Source organism: Diabrotica undecimpunctata, chromosome 9, assembly GCF_040954645.1.
Source record: "Diabrotica undecimpunctata isolate CICGRU chromosome 9, icDiaUnde3, whole genome shotgun sequence".
Classification (NCBI taxonomy): domain Eukaryota; kingdom Metazoa; phylum Arthropoda; class Insecta; order Coleoptera; family Chrysomelidae; genus Diabrotica; species Diabrotica undecimpunctata.
The window spans coordinates 67,421,869-67,445,885 of record NC_092811.1 but is presented as its reverse complement, the minus strand read 5'-3'; the positions used below and the strand labels follow the sequence as shown (position 1 = coordinate 67,445,885).

Below are 24,017 nucleotides of genomic sequence, written 5' to 3'. Positions count from 1 at the left end.
AGATGAACAACACGGCCATGACTATCAGCATAGGGAAAACAATGTGTTAGAGAGAGACGTCGCAGTTCGTGACGGCCATGACTATCAGCATAGGGAAAGCAATGTGTTAGAGAGAGACGTCGCATTTCGTGACGTACTGGCGACGTCCGAGCGCGGTGCGCGATCCTATTTTTAGGTGGGCCGTACGGTGCGCGAACCAAATGTGCGGTCGGTACCTTAATTTTTCACGCGTTGCATCGGGATCTCGTAGATATGAAGGGCGCGGCAGACCATTTGAATTTTGGAATTTAAATAAAACAAGATAAACAATATAATTTTTTTATTAAAAGAACTATCACTAAGAAAGAACACAGCATTCTTTATTCGTATATAATTACAATTTTGTTTAACAAAGTTTTTAATTGTTTTAATAGACCGTCTTCAGGGCAGGGTATCCCAAAAAGTTCCCAACTGAACGTTCCTGCTGCTACAACTTTACGTATGTATTCGCTGTACTTATAATAGGTATTGTTTTGAAAAAAGTAAATAAACCCATCCGTGTACCTGAATGCTGATGTTATTTTATCAGGTATTCCGGGGAATAGATAATTTATTGGACCACGGTTTAAGACATCTCCAGCTTCAATAAATTCAGTGAATGAATTATCATTGTACAATAAATATGTTTGACCGCTGTTTGTTTGAAATAAGGCATTTATTTTGGTTCTCGCAGGTATAGAAGGAAAAGTAAAACTTTTTTGAAGTTTTAAATTGGGGAAAGATGCAGCGTAATACCTATTATTGCTTACAGTTATTAAGTGTCCCTCGGAATTCTGAAAAACATGTGAAACTTGCGTAGACCTCAACTCCTTAGGGAGATAATCGGTAATTAATTCTGGATGTTTTGGAAGACGCATTTCATTTAAATCAAACTTCCATAAATATTTGTCAGACCCAACGTACATTCGATAATTTGGAAACTGTGGAGATGTGGCTAGAAACATAAAATCGGGATACTGAATTAGACATATGTTTTTTATTGCAGGTGTTTTCGGCAAATAGGCCCCGTTTTTTAGTTCAGGTGTATTCGGTACATAGCTCCTGGTTTGCGAAATTGTTTGCGCTTGCGTGACTGGTGTTGTTGTTGGTATCGAATGTTGTTCTGTTTGTCCATATAGTATGCTCATTGCCTTTTTATCATCACCAAAACTTGGCACATCTTGTTGATACCAAGCATACATAATAGACGAATCACTATTACTATGTTCCAGTCCGAGGGAATGACCAATTTCATGCATTAGGACAGCCAAAAAATTGACTTCACCATCAGGAGCTCTACCATTTCCTACATACCACCGTTCATTAGCATCAAGATGAATTTCGGTACACTCACCGTTTGCGCTGGGATAGTATGCGTGGGCCAATACTTTTCCAGGACCATCGAAAGTAAATGAACATTTAGAGGTTCCTTGACAACTTGCTCGAAAATTATGATTATTTGGCACCACAGTTATAGTAATATCCGGCTTTGAAGAAGGTATTATTACTCGTTTAAACTTTAAATTAGATATTTTCTCCCATCTAGCGAAAGCTTCTGCAGCAAGATTTATATAACTAGGATTACTAATAGCTTGAGGAAAATAAAAACTTAATTTCGTTTTATTCCACTTCGAATGAATTGCATAGTTATTGTCGCCAACAGAACATCGAGGCTTATTCATCAAATTCATTGTGTCATTATTTAATGTTCCGGTCACCGGAAGATTGTATCTTTCTTGAAATTCAACTAAGGCCACATCTACACTAGAAATAGCATTACTTGACGCATTTAGATATCCGAAACGCATTAGAAAAGAACTAGCATACTCCAGAGTGCTATTTTCTGCACACACAGTTACAGAGAGCAACAATAAGACATGTAAACAGACAAGCATCTTGGTTTATACTAATCCTCAAAATGTTTAATTAAGGTATTTTATACAAATTATTAAGAAATATTTAAAGTAAAAACGTTGAAAATAACGATGAAAAATAAATGTTAGCAGAACATTTACATACCGCGTGCTGGGAATCTAATCTCAAAGTTATTTACGTAAATTATTAAGAAATAATTAAACGTTGAAAATAACGACGCAAAATAAATGATATCAGAAATTTAATTGCTAATAAACACTACTTTTTATTGGTCGTTATTTTTTATTATACCGCATAAGGTCAAGCGACCGACATTCTTATCTCAAACACTACTTTAATTGGTCGTTAATCTCAAAGATATTTGCGTAAATTATTAAGAAATAATTAAATGTTGAAAATAACGACGCAAAATAAATGATAGCAGAAATTTAATTGCTAATAAACACTACTTTTTATTGGTCGTTATTTTTTATTATACCGCATAAGGTCAAGCGACCGACATTCTTATACCCACATGTTGTTATTGAACTGCCTTTCTTATCACGTGCACGGGGAATGCTGGTATTTTTCAACCAACAAAGTGGAGGGTACAGCAGCTTTAAATTGAAGCGAAATCATTTCAACCTTCAGTATCAATTTTATTCTGACAGTGTGTGTTAGTGTAACTAGATTGCAAGGTAAGTTTGAGATTTTTTAAAATTAAATAATTGTGACCTCATGCAAGCATTTTGAATGTTAAATAATTTCTGTTTTACTTTTTATTTTCTGTTCTGTAGTTACAGTAAATAATTGTCTACAAAAAAGGCGCTAGCATTTTAAAGCTTTTCACTTTTTCTTTTTTAACTAGATGTTGTTTGATGTTTATAACATTCCGAGATAAAAATTCATCATCTGTAGTTGCAATAACTGTCTACAAAAAAGACGACAGCATTTTGTCTTTTTTTACTTTTTATGTTTTTCGTAATTATTCTATACCAAATTTTTTTAAGATAAATAAGACGATAGCATTTTGTCTTTTTTACTTTTTATGTTTTTCGTAATTATTCTGTGCCAAAATCAAGATTTATTCTTTTTGAATTAAATGTTGTTTGCTTTGCTGTTTATAACATTCCGAGATTTAATAAAAAATTCAGCATCTATAGTTGCAATAACTGTCTACAAAAAAGACGCAGCATTTTGTCTTTTTTTTTTTTTTTTTTTTTTTTTTTACTTTTTATGTTTTTCGTATTATTCTGTGCCAAAATCAAGATTTATTCTTTTTTGAATTAGATGTTGTTTGCTCTGCTGTTTATAACATTCCAAGATTTGATAAAAATTCAGCATCTGTAGTTGCAATAACTGTCCACAAAAAAAAAGACGATGGCATTTTGTCTTTTTACTTTTATGTTTTTGTATTCTATATAAAAATCAATTCAGCATATGTAGTTGCATTAAATAATTGTCAATTATGTTTGTTTTACTGTTCATTTTTCCTCTTTTCATGTTATAAATCTTTTATTTCAGATTAGCATTTTGTCTTTTTACTTTTATGTTTTTGTATTCTATGTAAAAATCAATTCAGCATCTGTAGTTGCATTAAATAATTGCCAATTATGTTTGTTTTACTGTTCATTTTTCTCTTTTGATTTTGCAACGTTTCTGCTTTGCTAGTATATTATTCTTTTATTTCAGATGGATTTAACTAAGATTAATTCAGCGTCTGTCGTTGCAGCCCGAAAACCGATACGAAAATTAAAGGACTTGCCGATAGACATCCCGCAACCGATAAAGGAGGCAAAACTTGTCAAAACCAAATTTGGTACATCTGTACTACTCGACATAGGCGACGAGGTGGTGTTTTTGCCGGAACGGGTAACAGAAGTATACCTACCAGCAGTGCCCGAGTTTGCTTCTGGAAAATACTCATTAGTGTATCAGGGCCAGGTGGAGTTGGGAGGAAAATACCAGCCTATGTCAAGTTTCAAAATAATCTAGAGCGTCAAAAGAAAAAGAGAGAGAGGTAAGCATTATGGATATTGTTAAACAATGTGAAAATTTATTGTTATTCATCAAAAGAGTCAGAAAGATAGTTTTTGATAAATTTACAGCTAAAGACGAAGAAGTTTGGTTGAAACGCATAACGAAACAAATTAAAACTTGCAATAAAGTAATAAAAAAACGCAATTTGCCTATAGGTACAATTAGAAAACTGCAAACGCATGTTGGACATTTTAAACATTTTAAACAAAGTATTTTAAATAGACATGTAGGTATGGGACTAGACAATAAACTAAAAACAAGAGTTAAATGGGAAAATGTTGTTTCCGCGTTCAATAGTCGAATTAAAACTGGAGTTATAATTAATTTATATCATAAGGACCTAGCATATTTCCTAAATGATTGTTATATTATTTTTAAAAATAAAATCAGAAAAATTTTAAAAGCAGATAAAGTTGTTAAAGTTAATGTTTGTTTTTGCGGAGAATTTATTAAAAAATCTGGGGAGGAGGAAATTTTAACTTTTAATTATTTTAATACAAAAAATGCTATATTAGACATATCTACTGATACAGAGCGATGGTTTTTTGAGAATGTTAAAGATAAAATAAATAATAAGTTATCGGAATTTCAGGAAAAGGACTCGGGTTTTGCATTAAATAAAATTGTATCTTTAGAAGTAAATATTAATCGATATGAAATTGGAAATGGTTCATCTTATATTAAACTCCCAGAGTCTATTCAAAAAAAGCGTGCTTGTATTAATGTAAAAAATTCAGATCAGGCATGTTTTTATTGGGCAATAGTTAGTGCCCTTTATCCGGCTAAACTAAATAAAGAACGTACATCCTCATATCCATGGTACAGTACAGTATTAAAAACAGAAGACTTAGAGGCACCAATGCCGTTACATCAAATTTCAAAATTTGAAAAATTAAATAATGTTTCCGTCAATGTATATGCTTTAGAATTGATAGAAAATAATGAAAAGTCATTTTTCGCAGTATATCCAGCAAGATTAACTAAAACAGTAGTTGCCAAACACGTAAATCTTCTTTTAATTCAAAATCAGTATTTTCCTAAATTAAACGATTATGAAGCACCTCCAGTAGATAACGATAATTCTGAAATTAAGTACCACTACTGCCACATTACGAACTTGTCTAGATTAATTTCTAGACAAGTAAATAAAAGAAAGACCAAATTATTTCTTTGTAATAGATGCTTAAATTATTTTTCAACTGAAGGGAAATTGTCTGAACATGAAAAAATGTGTGCAGATATTAATAATTGTAAAATGTCATTTCCTAAATATGAAGCTGTTAGTTTTAAAAATTATACTTATAAACAAACAACGCCATTTGTTATATATGCAGATTTTGAGTGCATGCTAGAAAAAGTTACAGATCACCAAGCATCTATTTCTACTAAAAAATATCAAAAACATATTCCGTATAGTGCTGGATACTATGTAAAATGTAGTTATGATGAAAAGTTGTCTTTTTATAAGAGCTATAGAGGCATTGACTGCATGGATTGGTTTGCTAGTGAAATACCAAATTTAGCTCAAAGTATTTATTCAAAAATGAAGACAATTATACCAATGGAGGAAAAACCAAGTACTTGTGGGGCTACAGTGTGTCACATATGCGAAAAATGTTTTTCTCCTACAGATATCGTTGTCAGAGATCACGATCATTTTACAGGAGCGTTCAGAAATTTCGCCCACCTGGCATGTAATTTAAATTTTAAAAAAATCTTTGTCGTCCCCCTGATTTTTCACAATCTGAGTGGCTATGATAGCCATTTTATAATTTCAGAATTAAGTAAAAAAGGAGATTTTAGTCTACTACCAGTCAATAAAGAAAAATACATTTCATTTACACTTAACGACGCAGTTACTAACATAAAATTTCGATTTATTGATTCATTAAGATTTTTAGGGACCTCTTTAGATGAGTTAGCATCAACATTAGATAAAAATAGCTTTATAATTTGCAAACGAGAATTTGGCAATTTAAGTGACGAAAAATTTAAATTAATAACTAAAAAAGGGGTTTTTTGTTATGATTTTATTGATTGTTGGGAAAAATTAAACATTACCGATTTACCTCCGATAGAGGCATTTTATAATAAACTAAACGATAAGGGTCTTGCAGATGAACAGTATGCTCATGCTAAAACAGTTTGGGATGAATTTAGCATTGCTAATTTAGGTCAATATTCAGATTTGTACTTAAAGACCGATATTTTGCTGTTGGCAGATGTTTTTGAAAATTTTCGAAAAAAATGCATAATAACTTATGGTTTAGATCCAGCGTGGTACTACACAATGCCAGGTTATTCTTGGGATTGTATGTTGAAATACGTAAGGTGTAAACTAGAGTTATTGCGTGACGTTGACATGATAATGTTTATTGAGAAAGTAATTCGTGGAGGAATTTCAGTATGTAGCGGTAGAATGTCAAAAGCTAATAATAAGTACATGCCTAAATATGATCCTGCAAAGCCCTCAAAGTACTTAATGTATTTTGACGTCAATAATTTATATGGGTGGGCAATGGGAGAGCCATTGCCCTATGAAGGGTTCGAATGGATGGATGACAAAGACTTTGATGTTATGTCTGTACCAGATGACTCTCCCGTAGGGTACATGTTACAAGTTGACTTGGAATATCCTCGCAAATTACATGATCTGCACTCAGATTTTCCATTCGCTGCTGAACATCGTAAAGCTGCGGGTTCAAATCATTCGAAACTAATGACAACACTTTATAATAAAAAAGAATATATCGTTCATTATAGAAATTTAAAACAAATGTTGGCTAATGGATTAGTTTTAAAAAAGATTCACAAAATTTTAAAATTTAAACAGTCTGCCTGGCTGCGGCCCTACATCGAATTAAAGACACAACTACGAGCTACAGCTACGAACGATTTTGAAAAAAACCTGTATAAGTTGGCCAATAATAGCATATTTGGTAAGACTATGGAGAACATCCGGAAACATCGAATAGTAAAATTAGTCAGATCATGGAACGGACGGTATGGTGCTAAAAATTTAATTTCTAGTGTACGGTTTCACAGCAGAAAAATATTTAATGAACATTTAGTAGCTATAGAACTGATTAAATCAGATCTAGTTTTTAATAAACCTTTATACATTGGCATGACTGTTTTAGATATATCAAAGTTTGTATGTACCAATTTCATTACGACTATATGCTCCCAAAATTGGGCGCTGATAAATGTAATTTAATGTATATGGATACTGATAGTTTTATTTATGAACTATACTGTGATGATGCATATGAGGAAGTAATAAAATCAGATATATCAAAATTTGATACATCTGATTACGCTGCAGATAATATTTATAATATTCCTCGCGTAAATAAAAAAGTTTTGGGAGTAATGAAAGATGAAAATAAAGGGGAAATTATGACAAAGTTTGTGGGATTACGTTCAAAAATGTATACTTTTAAAGTTCAATCAGGCCGAGTTACTAAAAAAGCAAAAGGAACTAAACATAATATAGTAAAAAATGTGATAAAATTCAATGATTATGTAAACTGTTTAAATCATTAAGGAACAAATTGCTACTCAACGTTCCATTCGGTCATATAGCCATAACGTTTATAGTATAGAACAAACAAAAATTGCGCTAAGTCCTTATGACGATAAAAGATATTTAATTTCAAATAGTTTTAGAACGCTACCATGGGGACATTACAGTATTTTAGAATAGATTTTTTTTTTGTTATAGATGAATGCTCCATCATTGACCGAGTTGTCAATCAAAAAAATTTGCGAAACAATAGTATCAGCATCAAATTTCATCGAGCAGTCCCCCTTGCCGTGGAAATTAACAAAAATAATTTTAAAAAAATTTCCTTCATATAAATGGGAAGCGATGATAAACAGTGCTAAAAATGATCCTATTCCTTCATATAAAGGAATAGAATTCATTGCTTGTTCTAAACAAATACCGCCACATTTAAGAAATGCTGTATTAGGAAAGTCAGATTGGGGGAATATATTTGAAGATGAACACTCCAGTTATTGTGTATGGGTTAGTGGATATTGGCTTTAGCAGCACCGCCTAAACGTATGCAAATCATGTTTTTTTACATTTAAAAAAGCCCATGAGTTATTAAATAAATTTTTACTTGTGAGCTACGATCATACTCACAAAGTATATGATGCTGATGAGATCATTGAATGCGTATATCAACAAAAATTTTATTGGTGTCATAGTTGTTTTGCACAAGTTTTATTCGATTTAAAAGATTACGAGTCTCGCGTTAATGCATTACATGAAATACCTAGAAATAACAGGTTTGATGACTCTGATGTAGACAGTAATATTGATTCTTTTGAGATGAATGACAATGTCTAATCCATAAGCAATTATCTCTCTCTCTTTTTCTGTATATTTAAATAAAAATATTGTAAATATAGTAATTGTAAAGGTATATGTATGTGAAATAAAAACTCTAAATTTATAATTTTATTATTTATTTAAATCATTAATTACCTTAATTTTATAAAAATAAACGAATTCCCTAAGAGCATTATTTGCCATATCATTTGGCGTTATAGAACAAAACGCATACAATATTTGCAGGGGGCTTAAACTATCTACTACACTATTTTTACAAAAATCTAAAACATTATAATAATATTCATAAAAGTTCAAATTTTCTAACAACTGTATACGAGGCGATATCACGATAGTGTTAAGTTCAACAATTTGCTTCACTTCTTCTTCATCCATATAGTACTCCACACCATGCTTCTTGACAATAATGAATTTACAATCATCGTAAACTATCGAGGTAACAGTGCAGTATTCTTCGCATGGAAACGTTTGGTGCTCGTTGTCATCAGTTGATTGAAAAAAATCAATTAGTTGTTGTGTGATGATTGAAATAAAGGAATACCATTCGTATACGCTGAATGATATTCTGCTAGGTTTATATTGTTGTGATAAAATCACTGCAGGCGTAAATGATCTTGCAGGGCTTATACCACATTGTATTTCATATCCCGATAACGTATATGTCGTTGTAAGCAGGTAGAAAAATTCTGATTTGGCAGCAGCCTCATAATTTTCCAAAATTCTTTCTAATTCTTGATTATAGCCTTCGTTAATATGCATATCGTCTGAAAAATACCCACTATCTTGAGAACTCATGTCACTACTGTTTTTCGAACACCGTTGATGAAGTGAATGTAAACTGATCATCATAGTTTCTCTTAAATTTATACTTTTGCCATTCCCCCACTCCTTGTGGTTAATTGTAAGCCTTTTTGGAAAAGTGTATGTCTACGCGGCGTATTAAAATATAGATCCTCAAACTATATTCGATTTATTTATCCAGCTGTTGTGTTTGCTATCCATTCCTAACCATTTCACATACATCTTATTGCCTTTTCGTCTAAGTACTTTTTCGACCAGGTATATGTCAGGGTTTGATGTTTTCTGCAATTCTTCTTCGTAAAACCGGCCGCTAATCGGTGCACCTTGCATGTCTTCGAGCAAATACGTTATAGGATTTGTTATCTTAACTTGTGCAATTCTAAATAATTCAGTAGTCCAATTGGGTGTGTAGGCCTTTTCGAAGAAATGTTTTGTCTTTGATACACGTACAATGTCGCCAACTTTAAGCTTTCGTGGACCGGCAATCTTTAAATGAGTATAACTTTTGTTTAAAATGGTTTTTTCGTTAGATTTGTTAACCTGAGACGGTTTGTATCCTGTTTTACTGTGTTTTGTGTTGTTATATTCCTCGGTAATTATGGGTAGAGGATCTAACCATTTGTATGATCCATGTAAACTGAAATACTTGTACAACTTTGTTTTCAACGTTCTAATAACTCTTTCGCAAATGGCAGCTTTTTTAATCGTGTATGTGCTATAATGATTAATTTCGTGTTTGTTCATTAAATTTTGAAATTTTCTGTTGTAAAATTCAGTTCCCAGATCGGATTGTAAGTTTTTTGGGACTCGTCGAGTATGAGCGAGAATATCCGAAAATGCCCGAGTAATTTCCTCGCCAGTCTTCGTTTTTAGAGGACGTGTCCACACAAATTTTGAAAAACAATCAATTACAACTAGTATTAGTTTGTAATTTTTATTTTGATGTGCATAAGGACGCATTTCAGCCAAATCCATTTGCCACAAGTCATCGATTCCTTTGATTATTGTTCGACGACGAGGATAGTTTTTTCGTGCTGGTTTATGCAACTCATACACCACCTCTTTCTTTTCTTTAGACATTATTTTATTGCACCTTCTACTACTTTAAGGCGTTTGTCTATATCCCATGAATGAATGCTTTCTACTATGCTTTTTAATGATTGTTCCACTTGTTTTATCCTCTGTTCCATCTTTATATCGTACATCGCATGCCTTGCAACTGTTTCTGCAGTAGATTTTAGATTGTTCTCCATATCCTTTTTCTGTGTATTCAAATCATCTTTGATTATTTCCTTCAACTTATTTATACTGTTTTCCGTATCCTTTTTTAGTATTGTAGCTGTATGGAGATGTGATGTTTCGTCCAAACATAAGAAAGGGAACCAAGCGTTTTGTTGGTTTCGTATTAAGACGTCGATTCCAAATAATCTCGGTCGAAGTAAGGATGATTTCCGGTAATAAAGAAAGTATTGAATCTGCTACCAGTCAATTTTATTGATCACAACCATTATAACAAATGCGATTTTATATAATAATTATCATCGAAAGCCGACCATAAATGCTTCTTGCTATGTCGTTGATCGCGAACAGATGTGAATATATATCCCGTTTAAGATTCTAATTACACTATTTCCGCGTGAAAATCAAAGAGAGAAAAAATTTTTATATCATCGAACCGCTACGACTGAAGGCTGAGACGTGACTATATTTTTGTGTTACTGAATCGTCGCCAAACATCAAGTCAGGGACCACAAGTCCCGTTAAATCACCGGTTTAGCAACTCCTAGAATTTATTTAATACAATGTACGACTTAACGGTCAGGTAGTCTCTGAGAGAAAAAGGTTTTATTTTTTGAACAAAGAATAGATTTTTAATTCCACTAAACATTCGGAGAACTGATATAAAGAGAATTGACAAACTGACTTTCCTGTAAATTACCTTACTTTGTAAATAAATACTTTTATGTTAAAGAGATTTGAACATAAGCTCGCCCGCGCGAATTGCGGATAGTTATAATAGATATGTACCTATGTAAAAAATGGGTAAATAATATTGAAAGCGTAATAGAAAGAAAAACGCGAAAGAAAATATACCTAATCAAATTGTGGTAAGAGATATAATTTAGTTATTGGTCGAACAGTCTCTCCCGTAGCAGTTCTAATTTTAACTGCGCGGACATGATTATCTGACCCCGGAAAAAGTTCCAGGACTCTCGCGGTAGGCCATTTTAGAGGGGGACAGTTATCAGTTCTTAATAAGACTAAATCATTTATCTTAATATTTTGACTTACTTTGGACCACTTTGGTCGACTATGCAGTTGGCTAAGATATTCAACAGACCATCGTTTCCAAAACGACTGTTGAATCTGTGAACATCTTTGAAGGAAGTTAAGCCTATTAATTGGTAAGTGTAGTAATGTTTTTTCAGGGTAAGAGGTAAGGCTACTGCCTATTAGAAAGTGTCCGGGTGTAAGGCATTGTAGATCAGAGGGATCATTCGACAAGGTGCAAATAGGGCGTGAGTTTAAAATTGCCTCGATCTGCGAGAGAATTGTACTGAATTCTTCAAACACTAAATAAGCATTCCCTATCATTCGACGAATGTGATATTTGGCACTTTTAATTGCTGCTTCCCATATACCTCCCCAATGGGGACTATGAGGTGGAATAAACTTCCATTCTATGAAATTTTGTGCAGCGAAATTTTGCATGTCATTTGAAAAACTAGGGGATTTAAAAAATTCGCGCAAATCCTTAAGTTCATTTTTTGAACCAGCGAAATTGGTTGCGTTGTCACTATATATGAGAGAGGGAAGACCTCTTCGGGCAATGAATCTTTTTAGACATAATAAAAATGAATCAGTAGAGAGTGATGACACTAATTCTATGTGAACGGCCTTTGTGGCTAGTCAGACGAAAATAGATATGTAACATTTTTGCATTGGAGCCTTTCTTAACTTAGAGGATTTAATAAGAAATGGCCCACCGAAATCGCAGCCCACATTTTGAAAAGGGCGAGAAGGAGTAATTCTAACCTTAGGTAAATTTCCCATGATTTGTTCCATAGGTTTAGCGCGAAATCTAAAACATACGTGACAATTTTTTACAATTTTTTTTAGTGTTCGAAGTCCGTTTAAAGGCCAATAATTAAGTCTGACGTTGGACAATGTCGTTTGCGGTCCGGCGTGGCCTAGACGACAATGTTCATGAGTTAGTAATAAATTGATAATGTGAGAGTTAGATGGTAACAATATTGGATGTTTTTGTTCATAGGGGATATTAGCGTTTTTTAGGCGTCCACCGACGCAGAGAAGTCCGTCTGCATTCAAAAAAGGGTTCAGGGTAATTAAGGACTTATTTGACGTAATTCCTTGGGTTTTTATTTCCAAGATTTCTTTAGAGAATTTTAGGGATTGTATAGCCTTAAATATTGATATAGAGGCGGATCGCAATTCGTCCGGAGATAAAATACCAAGTTTTTTATCAGATGAGTTTCTTGCATTAAACGAGAACCTGTATATGTAGGCAGTGGTGCGTAATAATTTAGAGTAAGAGCAAAACCTTGAAAATAGATTATTGATAAATTCATCTTGCGTTGAGATTTTTGAACTGATTATAAGGGATGATACCTTTTCGTCCGGTAATAATACTTGGGTAGAGTTCGGGTTAAATGTCGTTAGGTTTAAGTCCGTTTTAAGTAGAAATTCAGGGCCGTTCCACCACATCCGGGAATTTAGAAATTCAGTAGCGGTCAAGCCGCGAGATAGACAATCTGCTGCATTTTCATGAGAACGAACGTGTCTCCAAGAAAAATTTGATGTTAGGTCTTGAATTTGAGTTACTCTATTTGCTACATAAGTGTTCCAGCGCGAGGCAGAAGAGTTTATCCAACATAACGCGATTTGTGAATCTGTCCACAAATTAATGGAGGAGAAGTGCAAGCGATTTGCAAAGGTGGAATTTATTTTTTTAGTTAACCTTGACAGTAGTAACATGGCTGATAGCTCCAATCTAGGAATGGATACCGTTTTTAAGGGGGCTAGACGAGATTTGGATGCGATTAGAGTACAACTGATAGTATCATCAGCGTAAATTGTGCGAAAATATAAAACAGCGGCCTGAGCCTTACTTGAGGCATCGGCAAATCCGTGTATTTCAATTTTAGAGATTTGCCTGCTGTTAAAAAGATTACGGGGTACTTTAAGAGACTCCAGGAGAGTGAGATCGTTAATAAATCTTTTCCATTCTTTAGCAAGAGTTTCAGGGAGTGGATCGTCCCAATTTAATTTATTGAGCCAAAGTTTTTGAATAAATACCTTTCCAGTGACAGTGAATGATCCCAAGAGACCTATGGGGTCAAATATTTTGGCGAGTGCTGAGAGGGCGTTTCTTTTTGTGAAGCTATTATCAGCAGCGGGAGGACTTGGAATTGAAATCGTAAAATAGTCATCTAAGGGGTGCCACGAGAGACCTAAGACCTTATTGGTATTTAAGTTGTTTGAGGTTATTTCATAATTAGACTGAGATGATCGAATATATTTGGCAGAAAATTCAGCCGAGTTAGAGACCCATTTGTGAAGAGTGATACTGTGACCGTTTAAGATGGAATTTAGTTTATGATATGCAGCTTCTAATTCGGCTAGAGTGTTGGTTCCGTATAAAATATCATCGACATATGTCTGATTTAACAGTGCATCAGAACCAAGGGGGTATTTTGTGGTATTTAAAGTAGCTATCTCTTTTAAACAGCGAGTGGCTAGAAAACTGGAGCACGTTACGCCATAGGTTACAGACGTTAGCTCAATACACTTTAAGGGTTCGTGTGGGCTATCTCTCCAAAGGATGTTTTGTAAAAAAGTCTGATTGGGATTGACATTAATTTGCCGATACATCTTTTCGATGTCGGCGATGAAAACAAATTTAAATTGCCGAAACCGACAGAGGATATCAAAGAGATCTGGCTGTGTTTGAAAGCCGGTAAGAAGTATCTGGTTTAAAGAGTATCCAGAAGTGGTTTTTGCACTTCCGTCGAACACTACGCGCAATTTGGTGGTTGCTGAATCCTTTAATACGCAGTGATGGGGTAGAAAATATTTGTTTTCATCTAGCGAGTTGTGGTATGTAAGAGGAACATATTTACCGTGATTTAGGGAGATGTATTGATCTATAAAATGTTTGTATGCATTATATAAATTGGAGTCATTTTTAAATCTCTTTTCAAGTGATTCGAAACGTTTTTTTGCAATTTGGAATGATTCACCAAGCTTGAGGTGCTCAGATGGAGATTTTTGAGGTAGATTTACTTGAAATCGACCATTTTCGAGAATTTTGAGGTGATTAATGAAATTTGATTCGGCTAATTGGTCATCGGGGGACAATATTTTTTCGCCGGGGCAATCTTCAGTTTCCCAAAATTTATAAACAAGGGCTTCAAGGTTTGAGTCTGAAGAGTGGGTATTTTGAGTTTGCACAAATAGAGAGACATTATTTTTAGACTGAGCGTAGTTTGGAACATTGCCAGCGATTGCCCAGCCAAAAATTGTATTGAAAAGAGTAGGGAGATTATGTCCTAACTTTACGAGACCTGGTTGAAGAATGTCATAATAATAATCTGCTCCTATCAAAAGGTCAATATTTGATTTTTGATAAAAATGCTTGTCAGCAAGAGTGAAACCCTTGGGTATATTGAGCTTATTGGGGTGAATATGAAATTGAGGTAACTGACAGGTTATTTTTGGGATAACTGCACAATTCAAGTTAAGATGCTGAGATTTTAAATTAGGAGAATGAACATTAATATTTGCCATTAAGTTCGAGGTGAAAGAGCCTTGTGAAATGCCAGAAATTTGTAATTCCCTGTGATAAATTTTGCAATTGATTTTACTTAGCAACTCTTGAGAACAGAACGTTTTTTGGCTTCCAGAGTCTAGGACTGCCTTAATTAGTAAGGGCCTTCCTGATTTGTCGATCAAATTAACTTGAACAGTGGATAAGAGAACTGAAGAGTATGTAAAGGACTTATTTGTAGCACTCAAAGCAACGTTGGAGTCGTTTCCATTGTCTGGAAAGTTGTTAGAAGTAGAAGGTTGGACATTATTAGTCCGAAGCGGTTCCGTGGAGTGCGTGGTATTTTTATGTTGATATGAGAGACTAGGAGAATTGGTGTTTTGTGAGGTTGTTGGACTGGCATCATTTGGTTGACGAAAAGAGTTATGTTTAGTTCTATTATCATACGAAGGGTTTTGTGTTGAATGGTTAAATCGTGAATGATTCCCATTTATGTTAGAACGATAATTTTCGGAATGCGGAGAATGGGAAGAGCCAGAATAATTGGTATTTTGCGCATAGGAGTTTTGATGCAGTAGAGTGTGGTGTTTTTTGGAACAGATTGAGCAAGTTCGTGAAGGACAATCAGCATGGGTGTGTTTTGTACCCAAACAGTTAGAACACATGTGATTAGCCTTAAGAAAGTTATATTTTTCAGAGTGTGGCAGAGAGGAAAATTTTCTGCATGTATATATTTTGTGAGCTGAATCATTGCAGTAATTACATTTAATATAAACGCGAGATGGGAGTGTAGCAGAGGCGTTGAGGTGGAGAGAGGTAGCATTATATTTGCCGTGTGATTTTTCTCTTTTTGAGTCAGAGGTATATGTTAGGTCTGCGAGAATGTTGCACCGTTCATTCAATATTTCAAAAAGTTCGACAATCGAGGGAGTGTTGTCGCGATCCCTTCTTTCGCCATAATACCGTTTAGTGGCAAAATCAAGTTTCCTATTTATAATATTTATTAAGAGATAATCCCACGATTCGATCGGAACATGCAGAATTTTTAAGGAGTCAATATGTCTTTTCAAATCATTTACGAATTCATTTAATGAATGATAATTGCTCTTTGAAAGTGTAGGGAAATCTATTATAGCGTTAATATGCGAATTTATTATCGCGAGATTATTATCATATTTTTTTTTCTAAAATAGTTATTGCGAGATCAAAATTTTCGTGAGTAACTTCAAGTGAGTCAATTAAAGTTAAGGGTTCACCTTTAAGAGAAGATTTTAAATATATTAATTTTTGTGCTTTTGTGATACTATTGTTATCCTTTACTAGAGAAAAAAATAATTGGTAAAAAGAGAGCCATTTACTGTATTCACCATTGAAATTGGGGACGGAAATGGGTGGTAACCTTACATTTGAATTACTAGCGGGTTCCTGTGATTGAGAATGTGATGGGGAAGAAGATGAGTTACTGAGCGTTAATTGAGATAATTTTCCGTCAATTCGTGACATAGCAGAGAAGTATTTATCCTCGATTTCTTCCCTATTTTCGGTAAGCAAGTCGACCGCATCAATAGATTCTATTTTATTGCAAATATCATTGTAATTATTAAAGGTATTAACTAAATGTGCTTTTCGGTGATCTAATTCAAAGGTGTTAGTTTGAATATCAAGGGAGTTATTGATCCAATTTAAAATTCTAGTGATTGTAGACTTGCATGTGCCACGCTCTCTTTTCAATAGATCCATGTCAATTAGTATAAATTAAAATATGTGATGATAAAACGAAAACAAAACTGAGACAACACCAGTGTACAGTGTAGAGATAGAAAGATATGTTTGTTATTAAAAAGAAAAAAGATCGTGGCTGAAAATTGAAATTGTACTATACTATAAAAAATGTGTAAAAATTCAAATTCAAAGTTATATAAATGTGTAAAAAAATCGTGAAATATCTGTAAATGAATGCGATAAGTAATTTTTAATTAGTCATAAATATAGTAGGATACGACTTTGATAAACACATTCAAAATTGCGTATTATGCGTAAATTATAGTAAGTAAGAAAGTATTACTTAAAACGAGAACGAGTATAAAAATTATAGTGAGTGATAATATATAAAATACAAATAAACACTGTGAGAATTGTTTATAGAAATTGTATCGAGTTAGAGTCACTGAGTAACGCGAAAATAAATAAAGTTTGTAAGTCCACCGTTGTTGTAAACGGTGTTACCTGTTGGAGAGGGTCGTTTTGAAGACGACTCACGGGTTTGAAGCAGCGTCTTCGTAAATCTCGATGTGGGTGATGGAGTCAGAACTCTTTAACTGGAAATCCTTGCTTCTGTAGTGTTGTAGAGGACGTTTGCTGTCCCACCAGGGGTACCAAATTATGTATGGAGATGTGATGTTTCGTCCAAACATAAGAAAGGGAACCAAGCGTTTTGTTGGTTTCGTATTAAGACGTCGATTCCAAATAATCTCGGTCGAAGTAAGGATGATTTCCGGTAATAAAGAAAGTATTGAATCTGCTACCAGTCAATTTTATTGATCACAACCATTATAACAAATGCGATTTTATATAATAATTATCATCGAAAGCCGACCATAAATGCTTCTTGCTATGTCGTTGATCGAGAGCAGATGTGAATATATCCCGTTTAAGATTCTAATTACACTATTTCCGCGTGAAAATCAAAGAGAGAAAAAATTTTTATATCATCGAACCGCTACGACTGAAGGCTGAGACGTGACTATATTTTTGTGTTACTGAATCGTCGCCAAACATCAAGTCAGGGACCACAAGTCCCGTTAAATCACCGGTTTAGCAACTCCTAGAATTTATTTAATACAATGTACGACTTAACGGTCAGGTAGTCTCTGAGAGAAAAAGGTTTTATTTTTTGAACAAAGAATAGATTTTTAATTCCACTAAACATTCGGAGAACTGATATAAAGAGAATTGACAAACTGACTTTCCTGTAAATTACCTTACTTTGTAAATAAATACTTTTATGTTAAAGAGATTTGAACAGTAGCTTTAATGTTATCTAGATCTTCTTGTGCATGCTTTAGTCCTGTAGATATTTGCCATCTTAGTGTTTCCAGACCATCTGCGATTATTTTTTGTAACTTTTGCCCGAGAAGTGGGACTGTAGTTATATGAAGCTCCTTTCTCACATCGTTTAGACCGATGGTTAAATCTTGTAGGTCATTTGTTTTTTGCTGCAACAACACACTATGTGTTTGGCGCAGATTACGTAACTCATTGATTTGTCCATCAACGTATTTTTTCGTTGCAGCATCGTCATTGTCTGATGGATCCTTGACATTGCAAATTTTCAAATTTTCGGCATTAATATTTCCGTCAGACGTATGTGGAAATGTAACTCGTGCCACCTTTTGAGCATTACTACTGTTACGAGAGTGATGACCGAATTTGTCGACACTCATAGTGGAAATGATGTCGTCATGTCCAGTTACTCTATTATATTAGCTTCTTTTAGTTCATTGATGATGGCTACGATTTCGTTGTCAAGAGATGTGTTGCCGGCGTCTTTCGAAGCCACCAATAGTTTAAGACGTTCAACTAGCTCATTTGGATCATCCCAATAAATATACTCCATGGGTGCAGTGTTGTATGTTAAACGAGAGTCATCCAATCCCGTTCCTTTGGCCGTAGATGACGATGATCGTGTTGATGTTCTCGTTCTGTGTTCGAGTTCTTTTTTTGATCGAGTTGCATGCTTTTTCATTGCTGCATCAGATGGCTTAAATAGAGGTTTAATAATAGAATGATATTTTTCTCCGCTGGAACCTTTAAGACGTCCTAAAGTATCCAGATGAATCTCTGTGTTTTTCAACAGTGTTTTATACTTTTGTAAATCCTCATCATTATACTGTTCAGGGTTGGCATAAAATAAAAGTTGATACAGACCAGGCGTACCACCTAACCTACGTTCTTCTAAATCACGTTCCCGAATTATTATTATGTCTCCATTGCGTTTGTCGAAGTTTATTCGACGTTTTCCCAATATCCAACCACTAATAGAATCGTAAAATGGACCATAGTTTTTATCAATTTTATCGTCTTTTATCAAATATTCTTTTATGTACTTGTGACTTATTGGAGGATATTGATCGATATATTCGTCTGTGGCATCCATCGGAATATCGATTGGCTCTTGAATGATGTTTTCATCAGGTATCGCTAGATCGGGTGCGTCAAGAAATATATCATCATCATCACCACCATTCTCCTCCTCCTCCTCCTTTTTCACTTCTTCTTTCTTAACTTGATCAAACTTGTTAGTGATAGTATGATGTAACGTTTTTGATGATTGTGCAATATCTTTGAGAGGTTTCGAGAGTGGTTTAAACAGTTTATTTAGGGACTCATCTTGTTCTGTTCGGCCTAATTTCAATGCCAAATATTTTTTGCGAATTGATCTAGCCAATTCGGCGACTTTCTTCTTGCGAAGGGCAATGGCAACCGTATCATCTGACATTGTGTCAACGACTAAATAATTACCTTACAATTTTATATATTTATCAAATCCTTTGCGATATCGGCCATTATTGAGAGCAAAATCTTTTATAATTACCAGAGTACCATACCTATCTCGCCAACATTCAGAACAATTTTTTTTAAATTCATCAAATGACATGTCTGGCGATACGTGCTCATCAAATACATGCTTTAAATTTATCTCGTCTTGCTTGAGTAGTACAATCATGTTACAGTTGTCTCTAATTAACTGCTTCGGTATTTTTGAATATGTTTGGCATAAATAAGCGGCATCGATATCTTTATGCCTACCCATGGAATAATACTCGCGAATCTTTTGCTGTCCATCACATGCAACATCGTCAAATAAAAACACAGAGTGGGGTTTAGCTTCGCTGGGATTAATAATTTCTTCGTTGTCTTTAAATGGGTAATATCCTACACCTTTAACTTGCGCTATTACATCTTGCAGTAGTTGGTATTTCGGCTGAAAGAGGGATTTGGAATAAACATAGACATTTTTAAACTTGGCGCCATTCGGATTGAATAGAAGAGATAGCATTACATTCGTTTTGCCGCACCCACTTGGACCGCAAATAATTGCTCTGAATGAATTCGGCAGCAATTTACCATGTTTACTGTTGGTTGTTTTCTGGACAATGTCCAAATTATCAATTGGTAGCGTCTGCTCTTGCTGAACGACCTTCATCATGTGACAAGTGTAGTACATAAATACGGTAATATATATTATAGATGTCACCACTTGCATGACATCAGTCCAATGTTGGTCGTTGAAGGAGGAGGTCTCGTGAACTCTCTAATTAATAAACTTCCAGTTGAACTACATATTCCTGGTTATCAGTATTGTGGGCCTGGAACAAAACTAAAAAAACGTCTTGCACGTGGAGATCCAGGAATTAATCCATTAGACGCAGCTTGCAAACGACACGATATCGCTTATTCGCAGCATTCATCTCTCGAAGAACGCCACAAGGCCGATAAAGAATTGGAAGATAGAGCTTGGGAGCGCTTCAAGTCAAAAGACGCTAGCATTGGTGAAAAAAGTGCTGCTTTAATTGTAACTGGCGGAATGAAAACGAAAAGAAAGTTGGGGATGGAATGCTCTCGTCGTGGAAGACGAGGACGTTACTCTTTTAATCGAGATGTTGTCTCAAAAATGGCAAAGTCCATAAAAAGAGGAGCATTGTTAACAGATACTGCTTTGACGGCTGTACGAATAGCAAAATCTATAATCAAAAGACTTGGTGGTCGTAAAGAAGTTGATGTTCCTCGAGTACTACCACTAAAATCTGGAGGTTTCCTACCTCTCATACCTCTATTTGCAGGCCTTTCCGCTTTAGGGGCTTTAGCGGGGGGTGCAGCTGGGGTGGCGAAGACAGTAGTCGACGCTAAGAATGCCCAAAAGAAATTGGAGGAGGATATTCGCCATAACAGGGCAATGGAACACATCGGTTCAGGTCTGTACCTACGTAAGAAACCGAGAGGTGGATTCGGCTTGTATTTGAAAAAAAACTTTCAATAAAGCTACCCAATCGTCCGCTATATGATGTGGAGATTGCACATTATGCGAAGATCCTTAAAATACCACATTTTCGGGGTGTTTTCATGAATGACGCTCTGCCTAGAGACGGTCCTCGACAACGAGAATGTGCAATAGTAAACTTGGATGTGTCCACACATAACGGAACACATTGGGTAGCATACAGAAAGATAAACAACAACGTAGAGTATTTCGATTCATTTGGTCATTTGAAGCCGACCAAAGAACTTGTTAAGTATCTGGGCGGTGCACGTGCCAACATTTCCTATAATAACCATCAGTATCAAACCTACAAGCAAATTATTTGTGGACATTTATGCTTAAAGTTTTTATATAATGGAGCCTACTAAAAGTACAGAACTGCTTATGGACCATATGTTTCACAAAAAATGCTTTACAGAATTCAGTGAAGAGGAACTAAAATACATACCGCTAGATTATATTATACGAACTGTAGAAACTACAGAATTGTTAAAAATATGGCATAAATTGCCTGAAACATATCGAGGAGAATTTAACCTGAAGATACTACTTCCCTGCTTCGTACATTATAACAGACCGGATTGGAGGACTCACTGGGATGGCCCACCTAATTCTCAAGTTTCATGTCATTTTTGTAAACTTGCTTTGGACCAAATAAAACTATTAAAGTAAATATTGTTGTTTTTCTAATATAATAACCTATTAATAGATTGACGTGAGTCAGTCATCATGTCGCAGTTGTTGAGAGTAGACAGCACCAATTACATATTCTCATTTCAACCCCCCACACCGATCGTGTTGGATCCGAATAAAGATTATGAGATAGCTCTTCGATTTTTCCATTCCTACAATAGTATACCAAACATTGAAAATACCAAGTTTTATTACTACAACGACAAAAACAAATTGCAACAATTTGATATCCCCGATGGATGTTATGAAATTGCCGATATTGAAGAATACATACAACAGAAATTGGGTGCTGATAATGTGCTTAAACCTGAAACGATATTTAGTCTAAAACCTAACCATAACACGTTGCAGTGTCAAATTTTCAGCAAATATAAGATTTCGTTTAAGCAACCTGACAGTCTTGGTGCAGTATTGGGATTTTCTCCTGCAATACTAAATCCTGGACAGACACATTCTTCAGATCGACCTGTTAGGATTATTAAAGTATCTAGCATACGCTTTGAATGCAACATTAGTACCGGAGCCTTCGATGGTAACAGACCTGCTCACACGATCTACGAATTTGTCATACAATCAAATCCTGGGTACGCAATTGACGAAACTCCACACAATTTGTTGTATTTACCTGTTGTACCGCAACGAGAAATTACCAATATCACAGTGTTGGCTGTCGATCAAGAAGGACGACCAGTAAACTTTAGAGGAGAACAGAGCACATTGGTGTTGGAACTTAGATCAAGAGGGAAATGGGATTATTAATAAGACAATCTACTGCCCATAGTACACCATTAGTTGTGCAGCCGTCTAAGCGACAACATCTTACGTCCTCGTCTAAGCGGCAACATCTTACGTTTACAAACAAATTGTTTTTACAATCACTTGGTTTTAAACTGAAAACATGACAACTATGTATGGAAAACGATCACGTTCAAACAGCATAATGCCTCCAATATTTGATATTTATCGTAAGCCAATGTTTGACGAGTCGATTCGAAAGGCTGAATACCGAACATATGCACCATTCATCAAATCATTCAACTGCAATGACATTGTAGAATTTAGCATCAATCAAGTTGACTCGTTCTTTGCAATGAGCGAAACCTTGTTATGCATTAAAGGATCACTCGCAATAAACGGAACTGGCGACGTCAAGCTAGCAAATAATGTGGGTGCTTTTCTTTTCGATTCGTGTACGTACAGCGAAAGCGCAAGGGAGATGGAAACAGTGCGGGATCCTGGTATCATAAGTGCTGTACGTGCCATGACATGTTACACTCAAGAAGATTCCAATTATATGGTTATGGCAGGCTGGAATTACCCTAAAGATCCCATTCTACACGCTGCAGATCATTCATTCAACATACAGATACCTCTTAAACATATATTCAACATTTTCAATGATTACCCAATGATTACGTGCGGTCGTCAAACAATAAGACTAGTTCGAGCTCGAAACGACAACGATTGCATAGTTGTCAAAGAAAAAACTCAAGGCCAAGTTACAACTGTTAAGATTAACATCACTAACATTGAGGTTAGAGTCAAGCACATATTTCCCAATGATGATATTAAATTGGAGCTTATGAAATCCATTCAACAAGATCAACCTATAGTTATTCCATTTCTTCTTCTTCTCGTGCCACTCCTATCGGAGATTGGAAATCATCATGGCCACTGCGACTTTGTTAGCAGCGCGCCTAAAAAGTTCAATCGAACTACACCCGAACCATTCACGTAGATTACGAAGCCACGATATTTTTCTTCTTCCCACACTTCTTTTGCCCTTAATTTTGCCCTGCATGATATTTCTTAAAAGTTCGTACTTTTCACCTCTCACAATGTGCCCCAAGTATTATTCCATTTAGAAAGTGGGAATTACATGAATTACCTGCCATTACCAAAGGCGCTAGACGTGAAGTTTGGGCTGTTAAAACTAGCACATCAGTTGAAAGACCTCGTTATGTCATTGTTTTCTTTCAAACCAACAAACGTGACAAGAATTCAGCCGATCCCACCTTATTTGACAATGTTGATATTCAAAGTATCAGATTTCCCTTAAATGGAGAATATTGGCCGAACGAGAGAATGCAGTTGGATTTTAGCAAAACTGACTACAATGAGGCCTATTTCAATTATACTGAATTCTATCCTAGCTACATACATTCCCAACAAAAGCGTCCTCTGCTCGATTTCTCAGCTTTCAAGAATCATGCATTGTTCGTCATCGATTGTTCAAAACAAGAAGAAAGCATGAAAGCATCCACTGTTGACGTAAAACTCGATATTGAAGCGAATAATGGTTTTCCCTGGGAAACCAAAGTCTACTGCATTATAATTCACGATTGCGTAATGGAGTACTTCCCTCTCAGCGAAATTGTAAAAAGTCTAAATTAGATGCATAAAGTGTCAGTAGTACAAGAGCA

The 24,017-nt window shown here is 35.0% G+C and overlaps 2 protein-coding genes across 2 annotated transcripts; one reads left to right on the top strand and one right to left on the bottom strand.

The window, feature by feature from the left end:
• Nucleotides 1-359: 359 nt before the first annotated feature.
• On the bottom strand, nt 360-1,826 carry LOC140451039 (stromelysin-1-like). The gene has a single exon (XM_072544757.1). It carries the CDS (start codon nt 1,824-1,826, stop codon nt 360-362), a length of 1,467 nt encoding a protein of 488 aa, XP_072400858.1.
• Nucleotides 1,827-2,538: 712 nt separating this feature from the next.
• LOC140450122 (uncharacterized) lies at nt 2,539-8,351 on the top strand. The gene is made up of 2 exons (XM_072543562.1): nt 2,539-2,570; nt 3,565-8,351. Exon 2 carries the CDS (start codon nt 3,902-3,904, stop codon nt 7,127-7,129), a length of 3,228 nt encoding a protein of 1,075 aa, XP_072399663.1. The 5' UTR covers nt 2,539-2,570; nt 3,565-3,901; the 3' UTR covers nt 7,130-8,351.
• The last annotated feature ends 15,666 nt before the right edge of the window (nt 8,352-24,017 follow it).